Source organism: Phialemonium atrogriseum (genome assembly GCF_030411735.1).
Source record: "Phialemonium atrogriseum strain 8032-3 unplaced genomic scaffold QBC33scaffold_2, whole genome shotgun sequence".
Taxonomy (NCBI): domain Eukaryota; kingdom Fungi; phylum Ascomycota; class Sordariomycetes; order Cephalothecales; family Cephalothecaceae; genus Phialemonium; species Phialemonium atrogriseum.
This window is the reverse complement of record NW_026848139.1, coordinates 36072-51253: the sequence shown is the minus strand read 5'-3', so window position 1 is coordinate 51253 and position 15182 is coordinate 36072. Positions and strand designations below refer to the sequence as shown.

The window sequence follows — 15182 nt, the reverse complement described above, 5'->3', positions numbered from 1 at the left end:
TGGCACCCCTCGTCTCACAACACGATGACGTCGATGAAGCTCTCAAGTTCTGTCATGAGGCATGAGAAACAACAACGGCGACTTTTTATCGAGGTGCTTAACTGATTGACTGTCTTCTACACGGGGTGTGTCTTTCAAATACTTGCCGATTAAGTGCCTAACTAAGGGGAGCAAGCTAGGTAGAGAGCAAAGTTAGCTTAGGTAGCACAGGTGCTATCATTGACGGTGCATACTTAAAGCGACATTGCAGAGACGTCGGCTGCTTTTCCCTACTTGCCGAGACCACCGCCCGTGTACTGCAGCTTGTTAATACCAGGCGCATGCTGGACGAAGTTGGTCGTGGTGGGTACTCCATACAGCCCTGCCTCTTGACATAAACGAGCATGAAGAGGGGGAGTACTACTACTATGTGTACGATGTAGTCGATACAACAGAAAGCACTTGACAAAACCCACCTGCCCAGGACGGTAGGTAATGTACCTAGGTGTGCCGGGAGGTGTGGAAGCACTATTCCTGTTCCAGAAGGGACTCCTCAAGCCAAAACAAAGGCGTACTCCACGTTGAATTGCTAGATTTCGAAAACTGGGAAGTGGTGACGATGCCAGTGCGTCAGGTCGCCTGGGCAGAGCAGGTCCAACGTCCCTCCCCTGACCCGTAGTGTATAACGAGGTACCTGTCACTCTGGAGCCTGTCACTCTAGAGCTGCCGGCCCCTCTCTGAGCGCTTTGGTTACTTGCAGCTGTACCTACTGTAATCACATTCAGACATGGAAGGTACCCCCAAATAAACGTTGGGTTCTAGACCCCACAGGCCAGACAGCCAAACGGCCAAACGGAGAAATCCATGGATCTCACCAAAGTCGGAGATACTTCGCGGTCAACAGTCGAAGTGAGATCCAGCACTTTGTAATCGCATTTCGTCAGGAACAATCATGCTCACTTGCATAAGGGTGGCGCTAACACCCCGCCGGATAGCCTGGGCGTGGGGCTCTCGAGCTGACACGCCGCGATTCTGGCCCTTGATTTGTTCCTGGCCTCAACGCCTCCCACTCTTTCCCCAGGATGAGGCAATGCTCGATGCATCTTATGACAAAAGGTTTTCAACATTCCCTTCTCTCTTCCGTGTTAATATGCTTATTGCCGACGCGAACCATTGCGTACCTCTAGATTGAACCCTGCAAGCTCGGGCAAGATGTGGATGTGTGTATGTGTTGTTGGTACATACCAGAGTAGGTATGTACCTGTCTTGTTTGTTTTGGCGCTACCGCGTAGGGCGGCGTTCCCTGAATCTCTCCCTACACGCCCTACATCCGCTACTCAGCTATCCCCAATATGTTCCCATATACACTAAATGGCTCGTTGTGAGCCACCCCAAGGGCGCGGGAGGTACATCTCGGGCGGGTCACCTGCCCCCATGGCTTGTGGGCATCGTCGCTTGCTATTCTGTTTTATATATAGACTATTAGCTTTCGCAACGAGAAGTACCTCGACAGATATACTTTTTCTCATCCGTCTAAACCGCTGCTCAGTCTGCAGCTCAACCTCCAGTTCGTCCATATAAACCTCAGGTGCATGGGAATAATAGCCTTGCCGCCTGTCCAATAATTATCCTGCCCTAGCCATCCATCACACTGTATCCCTGGGTTGTCCCGTCTGTTCGAGAGGGACAAAATGCCAGCCCTTGCAGAAGCCGCCTTTGCCGCTCCGTACGAACTTTCCCCTCTCCTCAAGGCAGGGAAAGAAAACGGCCTTTCGGTAGCCCCTAAGGCTAAGGTTGACATCATTGACATCCGTGGCGCGGCTGTCGAGATCAACCTGAAGGAGGACATTCTGTCACTGTTCAGCCCTGAGAATGGGCCTAGGAAGCTGCCCACGCTTCTCCTTTACGACGAGAAGGGGCTGCAGCTCTTCGAGGAGGTGGGTCCTCCCTCCCTCCTGGCAACGATTCCTTGAGCGGCATGAGGCTAACACCAACCAAGATCACGTATCTGGAAGAGTACTACTTGACCAATGACGAAATTGCATTGCTGAAATCTGCTTCTGCTGAAATAGCAAAGACAATCCCCTCGGGCTCCGCGATCATCGAGCTGGGCAGCGGGTAGGTTTCGACTTAGCCAATGCGTGGACCGGCCCTCCCGAGCTGAGTTAACTCGTCTAGCAATCTTCGCAAAGTAAACTTGCTTCTGCAAGCACTGGAGGATGCAGAGAAGCGGGTAGACTACTATGCCTTGGACCTGTCGAGAACGGAGCTGGAGCGTACACTGGCCCAACTTCCGGCCTATCAGCACATCAGTTGCCATGGCTTGCTTGGGACGTACGACGACGGCAGAGAATGGCTGAAGGTGCCATTCAACGTCTCGAGGCAGAAGTGCATATTGAGCCTGGGATCGAGCATCGGTACGTCTGCTACTTATCCAGCCACCTTCATCTCCATTCAGCCAGTGCAGGCAGCTTATTGTTGGAATATAGGGAACTTCCTGCGAGGTGATGCTGCCGACTTCCTCGGGGGGTTCGCCCATGTCCTGGGCAACGGCGATACTATGTTAATCGGGCTGGACGGATGTCAGGACCCAGCAAAAGTATAGTGCGTCTCACGTATCTCAATCTTCGCAGTTGGAACAAACCACTGACAACCAACACTAGTCACGCTTATAATGGTTAGTCCAACTCATGCAATAACCTCTTGTTTATTAACTGATATACTTAACCTCGCGCGACCACAGACAGGAAAGGTCTCACTCATCAGTATGGCCCACGTCCTCTTGTCTTGGTCATGCGGGTTGGGTGGCGATAAGGTGCTGACATCAGCGTTAGATTCATACTCAATGGCCTCGCCCATGCCAACGAGGTTCTTGGGCATGATGCCTTCAAACTGGAGGACTGGAGGGTCATTGGCGAATACGTCTTCGATGCTTGCCAAGGAGGACGTCACCAAGCGTTTTACTCGCCCCTTCGTGACACGTTAGTCATGGGAGAGCTCATCCGGCCTCACGATCGCATCCAGGTGGAGCAGAGCCTGAAATTCTCCGAAGAGGAGGCCGAACAGCTCTGGCAGACGGCAGGCATGATCGAGATTGGCCAGTGGAAATACCAGGACGAGTATGGTATGTTCGGCTCATACCCAACCTGTCTGAAATATGGCGAGCCTTTACCCTTTCGAGAAGTCCCATGACATCGACCAAGCCTCCCTTCCCTCCCTCCCCCCCACGCACGCCGCACTTTGCCGGCATATGGAACAAGTCGGATTGAATTTTCGAGCCCAAAAGGCCTTTTGTTAATAACCATACCTACACTAAGCCCCGCAACCCTATGGCCTGATTGATCATGTTGGACTGCGGGGTTCGGGCTGTAACCCAAGCACTAAGCAACCGCTTATCTGCTGGCTATCATCATCATCATCACTATCACTGACAAGACTGACAAGACTGACTGTGTTCCCTTCCTACAGGACTCCATATGCTCACCAAACCGAAGATGCCATTTAGTCTAGTGCCGACCTCATACGCAAGCTCGGCCCTGCCCACAGTCGAAGACTGGCAGGCACTGTGGGCTGCGTGGGATGTCGTCACTCGTAGTATGCTGCCGAAGGAGGAGCTCCTGGACAAGCCAATCAAGCTTCGCAACGCCTGCATATTCTACCTGGGTCATATACCAACCTTCCTCGACATCCAGCTGACTAAGACCACCCACGAACCCCCAACCGATCCGGCTTACTATCACGGCATCTTCGAGAGGGGCATTGACCCCGATGTCGACAATCCGGAACTCTGCCATGCTCACTCAGAGATCCCGGACGAATGGCCGCCCCAGGACGAAATTCTAACCTACCAAGGCCGGGTTCGGGATAGAGTGCTGTCGCTGTATTCGAATGGCGCGAAGGCGATTCCGCGGAATGTCGGCCGGGCCCTGTGGGTCGGTTTTGAGCATGAGGCCATGCATCTGGAGACGCTACTCTACATGATGCTCCAGAGCGACAAGACATCGCCACCTCCCAACATCCCGCATCCAGACTGGGAGGCACTTGCGGCAAAGGCACGCTCTGCGAGAGTCCCGAACAGATGGTTTGATATCCCTGCGCAGGAGATCTCGGTCGGCATCGATGAGCCCGAAGACATGACTGATCCGGATGCTGATTATGGATGGTACGAGGAATATTGCAGCCTCGCGTGCCTTGCAACACTGACAGACTCGTAGGGATAACGAGAAGCCTCGCAGACTCGCCAAAGTAGGTGCCTTCCAAGCACGGGGGAGGCCGATCACGAATGAAGAGGTAAGTGTATCTTTGAACTGAAGGCTGTTTTCTTGACACTAAGAATTTCAGTACGCCCATTATATGTACGAGAGGCACATCACCAAGGTGCCAGAGGCTTGGGCTGAGGTCGGTCCCGACACGCCGGCGAAGGAGACTAATGGCCTTACCAACGGAGCCGGGGCCGTCAATGGCTTTGTTAATGGGCACAACGGCCATGCAAACGACACATCGGATGTTCTGAAGTCGTTCCTGGAGGGCAAGTTTGCCCGGACGGTCTATGGACTCGTGCCGCTCAAACACGCCCTCGACTGGCCCGTCTTTGCATCATACGATGAGCTTTCCGGATGTGCCTCCTGGATGGGCGGCCGGATCCCCACGTTCGAAGAAGCTCGCAGCGTATACTCGTATGTCGATGCTCTTAAGCGAGAGGAGGCAGAAAACAAGCTCGGGAAAACCGTCCCTGCGGTCAATGGGTTAGTACTAGCACCTTCCTAGTCTGCCAAAGCCCGTCGTCCCCTTTACTAACTCCACCGCAGTCACCTGTCGAACGATGGAGTCGAGGAGACGCCCCCACACCCGGATGCAGATGGGGTCGATGAGGGTCCATCCGAACGGAATGAACTCTTTATCGACCTCGAGGGTGCCAATGTTGGATTCCAACGTTGGCACCCGGTCCCCGTCACGGCCAATGGCGACCGACTGGCCGGCCAGGCCGAGATGGGGGGTGTGTGGGAATGGACGAGCTCCGTCCTCCGGAAGTGGGACGGCTTCACGCCCATGTCCCTGTATCCGGGATATACGGCCGACTTCTTCGACGAGAAGCATAACATCGTCCTCGGAGGTTCATGGGCGACGCATCCGCGTATTGCCGGAAGGAAGTCCTTGTAGGAGTTGCCCCTTTTCCCCTTACGCATCCTTATGCAAAGTAGATGCTTTAGCTAACACACTTGGCAGCGTGAACTGGTACCAGCGCAACTATCTGTATGCGTGGTGCGGGGCGAGGGTTGTCCGAGACAACAATTAGCTCTGCCCTATTTATATTCCCGCGCTGGTACTCCCAGATGTGCCTCCTATCCCCCGCCAGTCTTCAACATAATTGCGTGTAAAACTTGTCAAGGCGACTCAACTTCGCCCGATCTAAGGCGGTACTGGCTCATAAGAAAGGTGTTTACGGCTCTATAGGGCGGTCGGTTCTTTGCAGATGTCCCTGTACGGACCCGTGTCATGCACGCTATGTTTTCATTTTTTGGATCAAAGTTCTAAGAAGGGGTTGGACTCCTCCCCGTCGCCCTCGTTTCGGTCACTCTTTTTGGGAATGCTTGGATATCGTAATCAATTGGATACACGTAATGGTGCGGCTCTGGATGGCTGGCAGGATTAAGAGAAGCGTGGCATATTGCACAGCTTCATCGCACAGCTTTTGAAAGTCCCCGAACCGACCCGTATCTTCGCAGCCACTCGGCAAGGCCCCGTGGCAGTATCTCCTTTGGGGGTAAACTAATATACACAGACAGGCCTGAAGGGTCGTAGGCTCTCTATCGCGAGAGGATTGATGAACATCGCTTTCCCGCCCAGGGGCTCTGCCCAACCACAGACATTCCTGGCGGCGTGCATATCCTAGCGCAACAACAGTCAACACAAGGCCCCAGGCCGGGCTTCTGAGAAATACTCTTTGCCCAACTGCCCAACAAATAGCGATTTGCCGCGTAATCGGCACTGGAGTGTCAACCATCCCAACCCAATCCTCTCTCCATTTTTATGCGGGTGCGCTTCGTGTTCTACTCATCCTCTTAAAAAAAGGCCGAATGTTCGTCCTCGTGACTGCCCGCGAAGCCCAACGATTCAAATCCGAGTGCAGGGCTCGCACGCCAGGCCAGGCACCAAAAGCCACGACCATACGACCTGTTCCTCCAACGTGTCGTGTTCGTCGTGTACAGGAAGAGGCGGGGCCTGAGATCCCATCCGTGTGGCCTTTTCAGGTGTAGATGTCCAGCAGCATGTCGTAGACGGCCGCCGGGTTCTTGACGCCTTGCTCGGTAATGATGGCCGAGATCAGGCCAGGGGGCTGTTTAGGGTGGGGGGCAAATTCTTGTCAGTTTCACTTTCGCGCAAAGGGATGGATCCAATCCCAATCCCACTCTCACACACGTACCGTATAGTCGACTGGCACCTGCCCCGGCAACTCCGTCCGACCGCCAGCCTCGCCCTTCCCGCCAGCCTCGACCCTCTCGCCGTCGTCGTCCGTCCGGAAATCCAGAATGTCCTGCTGCACGCCGCACCGCGGCAGGTCCGCCTGGCTGAGCGGGTAGAGCCTGACGATCTTGTGCGTCTCGGCGGCGACGTAGAAGGGCGTCCCCGCGGCCCGGCACAGCGTCGCGAGCTGGAACGTGCCCATGCGCGACAGCAGCCCGCCGTTCTGCACCACCACCTCGGTGCCGACGAAGACCATGTCGACGCGCGCCGCCGAGAGCACGTGCGCCGCCGCCTCGGGCCCGATCGTCGCCGTTGGCACGCCGCGGGCCCGCAGCGCCGACACGGCCGCCACGCCGCCCCTGTTGGTAGTAGTTCCGTGGTCGTCGTTTTTGCCGTCGTCGAGGACGTGGACGACGCGGAAGCGCGGGGACCCCCACCTCGCGGTGTGGCGGTCCGCGGCGCGCAGGAGCAGCGCCGCGACGGTGCGGGACGACCCCGCGGCCAGGACGACGCTGCCGTCGAGGACGTAGCCGCTGCCCCTGTCGGCGATGGCGTCGCGGGCGGCCTTGGCGCGGGCGGCGAAGAGGCGGCTGTTGCGGAGGAGGTGCTGGCGCGTGGCGTCGAAGGACGGGGGCGGGGCCGCTGTCCCTGCCGGTCCGCCTGTGGTCTGTCCCTTAAGAGACCGCAGGAGGTACTGCTGGAAGAGGTCCGTCCCGGCCGTGAGGGGGATCGGGTTCGGCACGGCGCGCCGCAGGCGCTCGGCCTGCGAGCGGACGACCGAGACCGTCTCCATTGCCGTCGTCGCGGGCGTGGAGCCCAGGAGGGCAATCAGGGCCTCGATGGCGGCAACGGGCATCGAGATGTCCGGGTCCGAGAGGAGGAGGTTCTTGTATGTCTCGACGATGCTGGGGGGAGGTTGGGAGAAGGCTGTCAGTGCTTGCACGAGAGGTTGGGAGGGAGGGAAATAAGGTGGGTAAGTCAGTACTCAAAAGGCGCGGAGCCATCTTGCGATGTCGTCGTTGTTGTTTCGGGCTTGGAATCTGTTGTTCGGATGGCTAATGGTTGGGAGGTCGGCTCCCCAGCCTGCTCTCGATTTCCTTCCAAATCGCCCGTCGCCATTTTCGTTATAAATGCGCGGAAAGAGGTAAAGGGTGGGAGAGGCCTGCGCCAAAACATGCACGGATTGGAGTCTTTTTATTCTTCGTGATAATTAGCATCGAACCTTGTATGCGATGAGTCAAAATGAAGCTAGAATGGTTCTACAGAAAAGTACTGTGGCATGGGTGTTAATGAAAGGAACTGAAGAGGAGAGGAGTTAATTTATTGTACAGGCGAACTAGACTAGGTTTCTCACCGTGCCATGCCAGACCGCTTTTCCACGATGGGGCCCCTCCATTTGTGGAGGGGTTCAGGGGTGTGTACTGCGTACAGCAAGATAATTGGCGGGGCGTTTTGAAACCGACTCCCTCCCTTGAACCTCGTAATCGTCCCCTCCAAGATTGTCGAGCTCCAACTCTGAAAGATGAAACCAGCTGTAGACACGAGGACCTCAATTCCCAGCCAGAGAAGCCATGGAAACCATCGACCCCGCGACGGGCAGGCCGCTGCCGGCTGATGCCATCCAACGCATCTTGTTCGTCGCGAAGTCGGTCCACGTCTACAACATCCCGCCGCTGGCCTCGCTGAAGGGCTACAAGGCAGCCAGCTGGACCGAGGACCCCAAGCGCAACATCTTCTCCTGCCGGCTCCGCATCATCGAGACCTCGGTGGCCCGACCCGGCGGCACCGGCGAGGACGAGGACGAGGAGGTCAAGGCCGACATCGTGCTGGAGGACCCGTCGACCGGCCAGCTCTTCGCGGCGGCGCCATACGTCGACCCGGCCGTCGTCGAGCCCGCCATCGACAGTAGCCGCTTCTTCGCCCTGCGCGTCCAGGACGGCGCCGGCCGCAAGGCCACGCTGGGCATCGGCTTCGAGGAGCGCGGCGAGGCCTTCGACTTTGGCGTCGGCCTGCAGGAGGCGCAGAAGTCCCTGAGCCTCGCTGGTGGCGCTGCCGGTGCCGCATGGGCTGGATCGGGATCCGGGTCGGGGTTGGCATCGGCCGGGGGCCAGCAGGCGGGCCAGCAGGCGGCCGCCGGGAAGGCGGAGAGGCGGGACTATAGCCTGAAGGAGGGGGAGACCATCACCGTCAACCTGGGAGGGGCGAAGCTGGGGCGCAAGGCTCGGCCGCAGGGGCAGCAGCAGCAAGGTCTCGGGGGCCAGGGGGCCAGCCTTTCGTCATTTGCCCTGCCGCCTCCGCCGTCGGCGAACGCCCCGAGGGGCAGTGGTATTCTGCCCCCCCCTCCGGGTGCACCGGTTGTCAAATCGCAGCAAGAGCAGCAAGAGCGACAAGGGCAGGGTAACACTTCCAGCGCAATACCCCAGAAGTCGGCTCAAGATCTTGGATTTGATGATGGTCAATTTGGCGAGTTTGCCTAAGGATTGCAGGAGCCTAATATTACAGGAAAGGGGCAGGGATTCTCTTGCAAGGCGGCAGTAATATCCGAGGCTTTGATAGTGGGAATTCCATGGGAGATAAAAAATACAGTGCCAACGAGCAATGCCAAGCTCACATCTCAAAAGCCCGCCTTCTCCCCCCAGCAGCCTTTACATTACCAATCTATTTTTCATCCTCCTCGTAGAAAGAACCGGGCCAGTACGTCCGTAGAGACGGCAGACTCAACCGTCTGTGACAAAGCTTGAAGCTTGGAGGGAACGTCGTGGCCATTGAGCATCGTCGCTCGTGCGCCTTTGACATGATATCCAAGTAGCCGTCGTCCTCCCAGTCGTCAACAGCAAACTCCCACCGCAGACCGGGCGAAGCATGCTCATCATCATCCTTGTCTCCAAGTCCTTCCGTGTTGGTCTGGGTACTGCTATCCTCTCCATCTCTCACCCCTCCAGCCCAAAAGATGCTCTCGGGGAATGTCGTACCAGGGACAAATGTCGGCGACAGGGGACTCAGACATGACATGGTCGAAGGTGAGTCGGGCGCCACCGGTGAGGGCATGGTTGAATACATGGGCGGGGCCATGATGCAGGGAGAGACGGGGTAGTACGGGCCAAAGAGACACGCCTGCGACGCCGCCTTCTGCTGCTGGATCTGGTGCCAACGCTCCCGGCCCTGGATCTCAATGTAGAGGTCACTCAGCCGCGCGAGGGTAGATCTCTCCTGTGTGGCATTGCGGTTAATATTCTTCCTGATGGTGTTTACGGCCTTGCGTATCTTCTTCGACTCGTTGAGGGTCTGGGCACACGGCAACCGCTCCTGGGTTGACGACAGCTGCGTGAATAGGATCCTTGCTCGCTTGTCATGCTCATGCAGGCTCTCCAGGAGATAAAGTCGTTCCATGTGAAGATCTTCTAGAGTTCGGGGCAACGCCGCCTCTGGCTCTGGCTGGGAATTGGCGACGGGGGACGGCGGGAACCACTGGCTTGAAGACGTGCGGCGTCCCATGGATGGCCTCGCGGCTTTCGGTCTCAATTGCAGCGGTGGGCGTCCATTCTTCTGTGCGTTCCTCTGCCCCGTCGAGCTGCTCGGCGAGCATCTTCGAACACCTTGGCGGACCGGCAGTGGTGGCGTAGTGTCAGTCGTTGGGGAGACAGAGCTGCTTTCGCCTTCCAATTCAGCGGTTTCGTGGGCCTTCATGATGTTTTCCCAAGATGGCATCTGACTCTGTGACCTCTGGGATACTCTCTCTGGACACTGATCTTCTGACTTGGAGTGAGACCTATTTGAATAACTGGACTCCCCCCACCTCCACTGGTTGGAGCTAGTATATTTCTAGCGGTGTGTTCCAGGTGTGGCCAGCCGAGGAATAAAGACCATCCTGGTGCTGAAAGAATATAAGGCGGTTTCGACGCAGGCATCCTTCCGGAAGCTCGCTGCCTCGTTGGACAGTATACGTGAGCAGTAAACAAAGAAGATGCCTCGTGCTGCTGCCGGCCTTCCCATGGGAACCTCGCATTGAGGGACAACCAACAAGCGCAAAATATGGGCGGCAAATTTGGATTGAGGCAACCCTAGAAACCTGGATGGATGGATCAGTCGAGGTTCAACTAGCGGTTTCTTTGGCCACGTTGTTTGTCCAGAGCTTGACACGGGACGCATTCCAGCCAGGAAATGCAGGAGAGAAAACTCTTTGCGACAAAAAATGGGGAATTATTGCAGCCACAAGGCCAGAAGCCGGCCGTCTTCCTTTATATGCTGAAACCGTCATGTCTGGGAGGGTCGCAAAATCTCCACAGACCAGACGCTTCTGCAGCCTTCCGGACAGTAGATATCTCCTCCCGCGACACGGCCCTGTTGATTTCGGCATAGCGAATCTCTTTGGCTTGGGGCTTCTGGCCCTGCTGCCCCGCCGAGGCACTTTTGCTCCTCGTGTTTGGCTTGCCAACATGGGCATCCGGGTGGTACTGCTCCAAGATGTTGACGAAGCAGTCTCGGGAGACCTCTCCTGCCAAGAACTTCATAATCTCCGCACTTTCGGCTTCGAATCCCGGCATGACGAGATGCCGCACTAGCAAACCCTTCTTCGCTATGCCGTCTCCCGTGAAGCACAGGTCACCCACTTGGGCGTGCATGGCCTTGATGCTCTCACGTGCCGTGGCAGCATAGTCGACGGCCTTCAGGAGGCGCCTGGAGGTGGCTGGCTCCCAGACCTTGAAGTCCGGGAGGTAGATGTCAACGAGACCGTCCAGCAGCTCCAAGGATGCCAAGGAATCATAGGCAGACGTATTGTAGACGATGGGGAGCGTAAGGCCATTGTCTCTGGCATGGAGGATGCTCAAAGCCACCTGCGGAACTACGTGTTCAGGGGTGACTAGATTAATGTTGTGTACGTTCCCGACCTCTTGGAGCTTCAGGTACCAGTCCCCGAGTTCCTCGGGCGTCAGATCTTGGCCATTTCTCTGGTGTGATATGTCATGGTTCTGACAGAACACCTTTTCAAGGAAGGTCAGCACCCTGATTAAATGCCACAGGACTCGCGCCCTCCAACGGCACTTACACAGCGGAGATTGCACATGCTTGGAAAGAGGAAGGCTTGTCAGCCGGATCTCGGCGTTGTTGCGAAGGCAATATCGACTACGGCATACCTGAAGAACACTGACCCGCTGCCATTATGTCCCTGGATGCAAGGTTCTTGGAAGAAGGGTCAACTACCAAATGCGTGTGCAGCCACCAAAACGAGGAACGAACCTTCCCCAAAATGAGGAGCAATGACGTTGACCTTCGCCTTGTCTCCGATGAGGCACATTCCAGTCGTCTCGAAACGGTTGACGCCACAGAGCCGTGGGCAAAGATTGCAATTCCGCAGATGAGCATACGCGGCCGAGCGCTTCTTAGAAGCCTCCACTGAAGACAGCGTCATATGTCGCGGCACGTAGTCATCCAGGAGGAAGGGGGGAGCCAGGTGGAGGGCACGGCGAGACGGAGGCCTGGGCTTGATGAGGGACGGCGGAAGACGGCGGATCGATGATCTGCTAATCAAGGAATGCATCTTTCGGGCATTGCAATAATAAGCCTCTTTGCAATGTTGTCAGGAAAATGAATGCCATTTAGCAGCATGCTTGGGATCTCCGTTCTTGACAAGAAATGCTCCTCAAGCATGGTCTGTGCGGGCCAGGTGCTAACTAGGTAGACTACCTGTGCCAGTAGGTAGTCAATCAGTAGGTGTCTCACACCTATAATAAGACCCCAATCTAGGCAACAAGAAGCCTCACTTATACAACACGTCGCCGCTTTTGCTCAGGACATATTCAGGACAGTTCAGGCTTGGCTCAGCTTCGGGTCCCGTCCGCTTATCTTTATTCACCCTGAGCCATGACTAGAGGCGCAAAGTCACCAGGAGCCAGAGGGCCCAAAAGCTGTTCTCCCAGCGGAGCGAGTGCACAGAACTACTAGGACAACACCGAGTTTATTGGATCGACACTGGCTGACCTCCAGTCCCTTGATACATTCGGGCAAGGGGTAGTCGGGTCTTGGTTGGCAGATGGTGTCTAGACATAGCCGCCGCGCTCCATGACGTGCTCAAACCTCTGTGGTGCTGTCTTCAGTACCGCGGATTCTGTTCATACCGTTGGCTCTGCTGGTAGCCCTGATTCTGTTGGTAGCCCTGGGGCTGGTTCGACTGGTACTGCTGAGGATGATACTGCTGAGGCGGCTGGTATTGATCAGGCCGATATTCCTGATGGGACTCGTGCTGTTGAGGCCGGTATTCCTGGTTCTGTTGATGACTTTCGGGTCGGTAATCTTGGTGGGGTTGGCATTGCGAAGGAGGATTGTATGTTTGTTGAGCATGCGCCTCTCCGCCATGTTGTTCATGAGAGGGGGGAGAAATATAGCCTCCTTGTGAAGGAGGCACAGGCTGGATTCCACCACCGAGTTGCGCGCTAGATGTCGGCGCTCCCACACTTACACCTTCATTGCCAATATCATCCGGCACAGAGATTTTTACCATGGGCAAGTACTTCTGAACCTTCTGCTCCACCATGGCCTGCACAAAAACCCAGCTTTCGCGCTCGAACTTGCGGTGTCCGCCGCTCACGACTCCTAGAATGCTCTCGCGCAGCGTCTCCTGCACCTTTCGCACGAGGCCGCGGATCTTGCTGACCAGCTTGGCCTTGATATCGTCTCCGAAATCGCGGTCCGCCTGAGACCCGGCGTCGCGGTCGAGCTGCGAGTCGAAGGGGTTGCCGCCGAGGATCCTCTCAAGCGGACGCTGGAACTCATTAGGCAGCAACTCAAACAGCTGCTTCTCGATCCCACCCAGCACCTTGCGGAACTCGAGACGGACTTCCCTGTGGACTCTGGCAAGACCCGTACTTAGCTTATCGCTGATGACCTTGGAGAAGCCGCCACTGTTTTCTCCCTCGTCACCATCGCGATCCCGATCACCAAAGCCTCTCGAAGACCCCTCGCTGGAATGCTTCTTTTTTCCAAATAAGCCTCCAATCCCCTTCACCAGGTCCTTGACCTGGTCTTCAATCTCGCCCTTGACGCCATCACCAAGATCCCGCGTGCTCGTGTTGCCGCGCAACCAGCGCTTGATGTGGTCTAGCGCGATGCGAGTAAACTGCTCCGCGATGGGCGCGTGCTGCTCTCGCAGCTTCGCGCCGACTTTCTCCTTGATCTCGGGGCTGATGAGGCGCGCCTTCTCCTCTGGGTTGCGCGCGGCGTCTTTGACGGTGTTGCTGATCACGCCGAGAAGCCCGTCAAGCTCAAATCTCGGGCCACCTGATCCTTTGTTGTTATCTAAATGGTCTTGAAAGACATTGATGGCGGCGGAGAGGAAGCCCTTGGCTCCCTGGGAGGCGTTGGTGTGGTCCACTCCACGGGACCGGGACCGGGTCTCGCCTGGACCATCGCGGCCTTCAGTGAGATCGAAAATGTCACGTAGGTCATCGCCTGCTTCATCGGTGGTGGTCTTGTTGAAGCTGCGTGTCAGCTTGGCGATCTCGTCGGCGAAAGGCAGAGACTGGCCGCCGTAAGCATCCGGGGTTGCGTCGTTCAGGCTCCAAGGGCTTCTTGAGGCGCCCGCAGAGCTAACCCCGTCCTTGTCGAAAAGCGAGCGAAAGGCGTCGATGACCTGTGTCTCCAAAATGTCGATGGTCTTCTGTTGAAAATCCTCAAGCTCGGACGTGATGCGGGGCTGGATCTGGGGCGCGAGTGAGTCGACATATTCGTCAACCTTTTTCATCAACGCCTCAGGGACCCCGTGAGAAGACATCTTTGCAATTATGTAAGGAACCGTTGAGTTGGTGAGCGATCCAGTGCCTACCTTAGCAAGGCAAAGAGTACTCCCGTCGGTAAGGCAGCCGGGAGGCTAAGCTGAGCTGAGCGGTTGTGCAGTTGTCTGTCTTGACCACCTGAAAGAGATTGTCAGTGGCAGTCATTCTTCAATTTAGACAAGCTAACCAGGGCCAAGGGACGTCGGCCCAAACCTGGGGTCCTACAGGGGTGCCCTTACAAGATACGATCCCAAAAGTGGGCCTCTAACACACCCTGGCTCATCAGGTTGGGCCAGGCTGGCTTAGGCTGGGTCAGGCTGGGTCAGGCTGGGTCAGGCTGGGTCAGGCTGGCTTAGGCTAAAGCAGCAAACGCGCAGTTCGAGGGGAGGAAAGGGGAATTCTGGATGTCGGTTTTGGCGTCGCGTATTTTCTGGATTAGCTACTCCAAGAGACTTTCATCATGGTCCTTGGGAAAAGGGGGAGGGGCGTCCATCGAGCAGAGACCATATATTCATACTGCCGTCCCCGACCCGGTCCACCGTGTCGTTACACGGGTACGGGCTTTCGACTTGCTCTAGCCCACGGTTACGACGGTAGCTTGCTTGACCTTGTCCCCATTGAGAATACCTAGAACGAACGTGGGGTTACACGTCCCCAGGCAAGGCAATCGCACATAGACTCAAGATTCCCTGGTTGGTATCATGCTCTCTGGGTTGAGTCCCTCGGAGGCGTTGGTATATAGCTGTTGAATATCCTAAATGACAAGGAATGAGGACGCCAAAGACAGACCCAAACCGAAAACGGAGGAAATAATGTATAGTATATATGCCCGTCAGAATGGAGGACAGTGTCATCCACACCCACATTTCCTCCCGTGATCCAACGCCATTTATCAAAATCACTGGCTGTGACTCTCAAGAACCATCATATGCAACGCATAATCTGTGGTGAACAGATCTCATCTATCCC

At 56.2% G+C, this 15182-nt stretch overlaps 6 protein-coding genes across 6 annotated transcripts; 2 read left to right on the top strand and 4 right to left on the bottom strand.

Annotated features, from left to right (window-relative positions):
* Positions 1–1670: 1670 nt before the first annotated feature.
* On the top strand, positions 1671–5275 carry QBC33DRAFT_591353 (C-type lectin protein; the record flags this gene model as incomplete). Its single annotated transcript, XM_060431641.1, has 12 exons — positions 1671–1916; positions 1979–2097; positions 2158–2396; positions 2469–2583; positions 2643–2656; positions 2723–2744; positions 2814–3103; positions 3448–4141; positions 4194–4269; positions 4321–4724; positions 4788–5135; positions 5206–5275. The coding sequence occupies 12 exons, from the start codon at positions 1671–1673 to the stop codon at positions 5273–5275; spliced, it is 2637 nt and encodes an 878-aa protein (XP_060287494.1).
* An 829-nt stretch (positions 5276–6104) lies between these two features.
* QBC33DRAFT_146840 (uncharacterized protein) lies at positions 6105–7800 on the bottom strand. The gene is made up of 3 exons (XM_060422145.1): positions 7430–7800; positions 6404–7349; positions 6105–6316 (listed from the first exon to the last, which is right to left on the bottom strand). Exons 1-3 carry the CDS (start codon positions 7618–7620, stop codon positions 6227–6229), a joined length of 1227 nt encoding a protein of 408 aa, XP_060287493.1. The 5' UTR covers positions 7621–7800; the 3' UTR covers positions 6105–6226.
* A 34-nt stretch (positions 7801–7834) lies between these two features.
* On the top strand, positions 7835–9378 carry QBC33DRAFT_523148 (uncharacterized protein). Its single transcript, XM_060426607.1, has one exon. The coding sequence runs from the start codon at positions 8016–8018 to the stop codon at positions 8919–8921; it is 906 nt and encodes a 301-aa protein (XP_060287492.1). The 5' UTR covers positions 7835–8015; the 3' UTR covers positions 8922–9378.
* On the bottom strand, positions 9103–10131 carry QBC33DRAFT_510814 (uncharacterized protein; the record flags this gene model as incomplete). Its single annotated transcript, XM_060425787.1, has 1 exon — positions 9103–10131. The coding sequence occupies one exon, from the start codon at positions 10129–10131 to the stop codon at positions 9103–9105; it is 1029 nt and encodes a 342-aa protein (XP_060287491.1).
* Positions 10132–10417: 286 nt separating this feature from the next.
* On the bottom strand, positions 10418–12259 carry QBC33DRAFT_146665 (uncharacterized protein). Its single transcript, XM_060422143.1, has 4 exons — positions 11683–12259; positions 11580–11625; positions 11492–11510; positions 10418–11426 (listed from the first exon to the last, which is right to left on the bottom strand). Exons 1-4 carry the CDS (start codon positions 11981–11983, stop codon positions 10683–10685), a joined length of 1110 nt encoding a protein of 369 aa, XP_060287490.1. The 5' UTR covers positions 11984–12259; the 3' UTR covers positions 10418–10682.
* On the bottom strand, positions 12057–14440 carry QBC33DRAFT_146686 (uncharacterized protein). Its single transcript, XM_060422144.1, has 2 exons — positions 14264–14440; positions 12057–14212 (listed from the first exon to the last, which is right to left on the bottom strand). Exon 2 carries the CDS (start codon positions 14210–14212, stop codon positions 12536–12538), a length of 1677 nt encoding a protein of 558 aa, XP_060287489.1. The 5' UTR covers positions 14264–14440; the 3' UTR covers positions 12057–12535.
* Positions 14441–15182: the final 742 nt, after the last annotated feature.

Coding starts and splice junctions, on each gene's coding strand:
- QBC33DRAFT_146686 (XM_060422144.1), bottom strand. CDS start 14,212: ATGTCTTCTCACGGGGTCCCTGAGGCGTTGATGAAAAAGGTTGACGAA.
- QBC33DRAFT_146840 (XM_060422145.1), bottom strand. CDS start 7,620: ATGTTTTGGCGCAGGCCTCTCCCACCCTTTACCTCTTTCCGCGCATTT. Junction 7,350..7,429: donor GATGGCTCCGCGCCTTTTGA/GTACTGACTTAC, acceptor ACCTCCCCCCAG/CATCGTCGAGACATACAAGA. Junction 6,317..6,403: donor AGGTGCCAGTCGACTATACG/GTACGTGTGTGA, acceptor CACCCTAAACAG/CCCCCTGGCCTGATCTCGGC.
- QBC33DRAFT_523148 (XM_060426607.1), top strand. CDS start 8,016: ATGGAAACCATCGACCCCGCGACGGGCAGGCCGCTGCCGGCTGATGCC.
- QBC33DRAFT_146665 (XM_060422143.1), bottom strand. CDS start 11,983: ATGCATTCCTTGATTAGCAGATCATCGATCCGCCGTCTTCCGCCGTCC. Junction 11,626..11,682: donor TGCTCCTCATTTTGGGGAAG/GTTCGTTCCTCG, acceptor CCTTCTTCCAAG/AACCTTGCATCCAGGGACAT.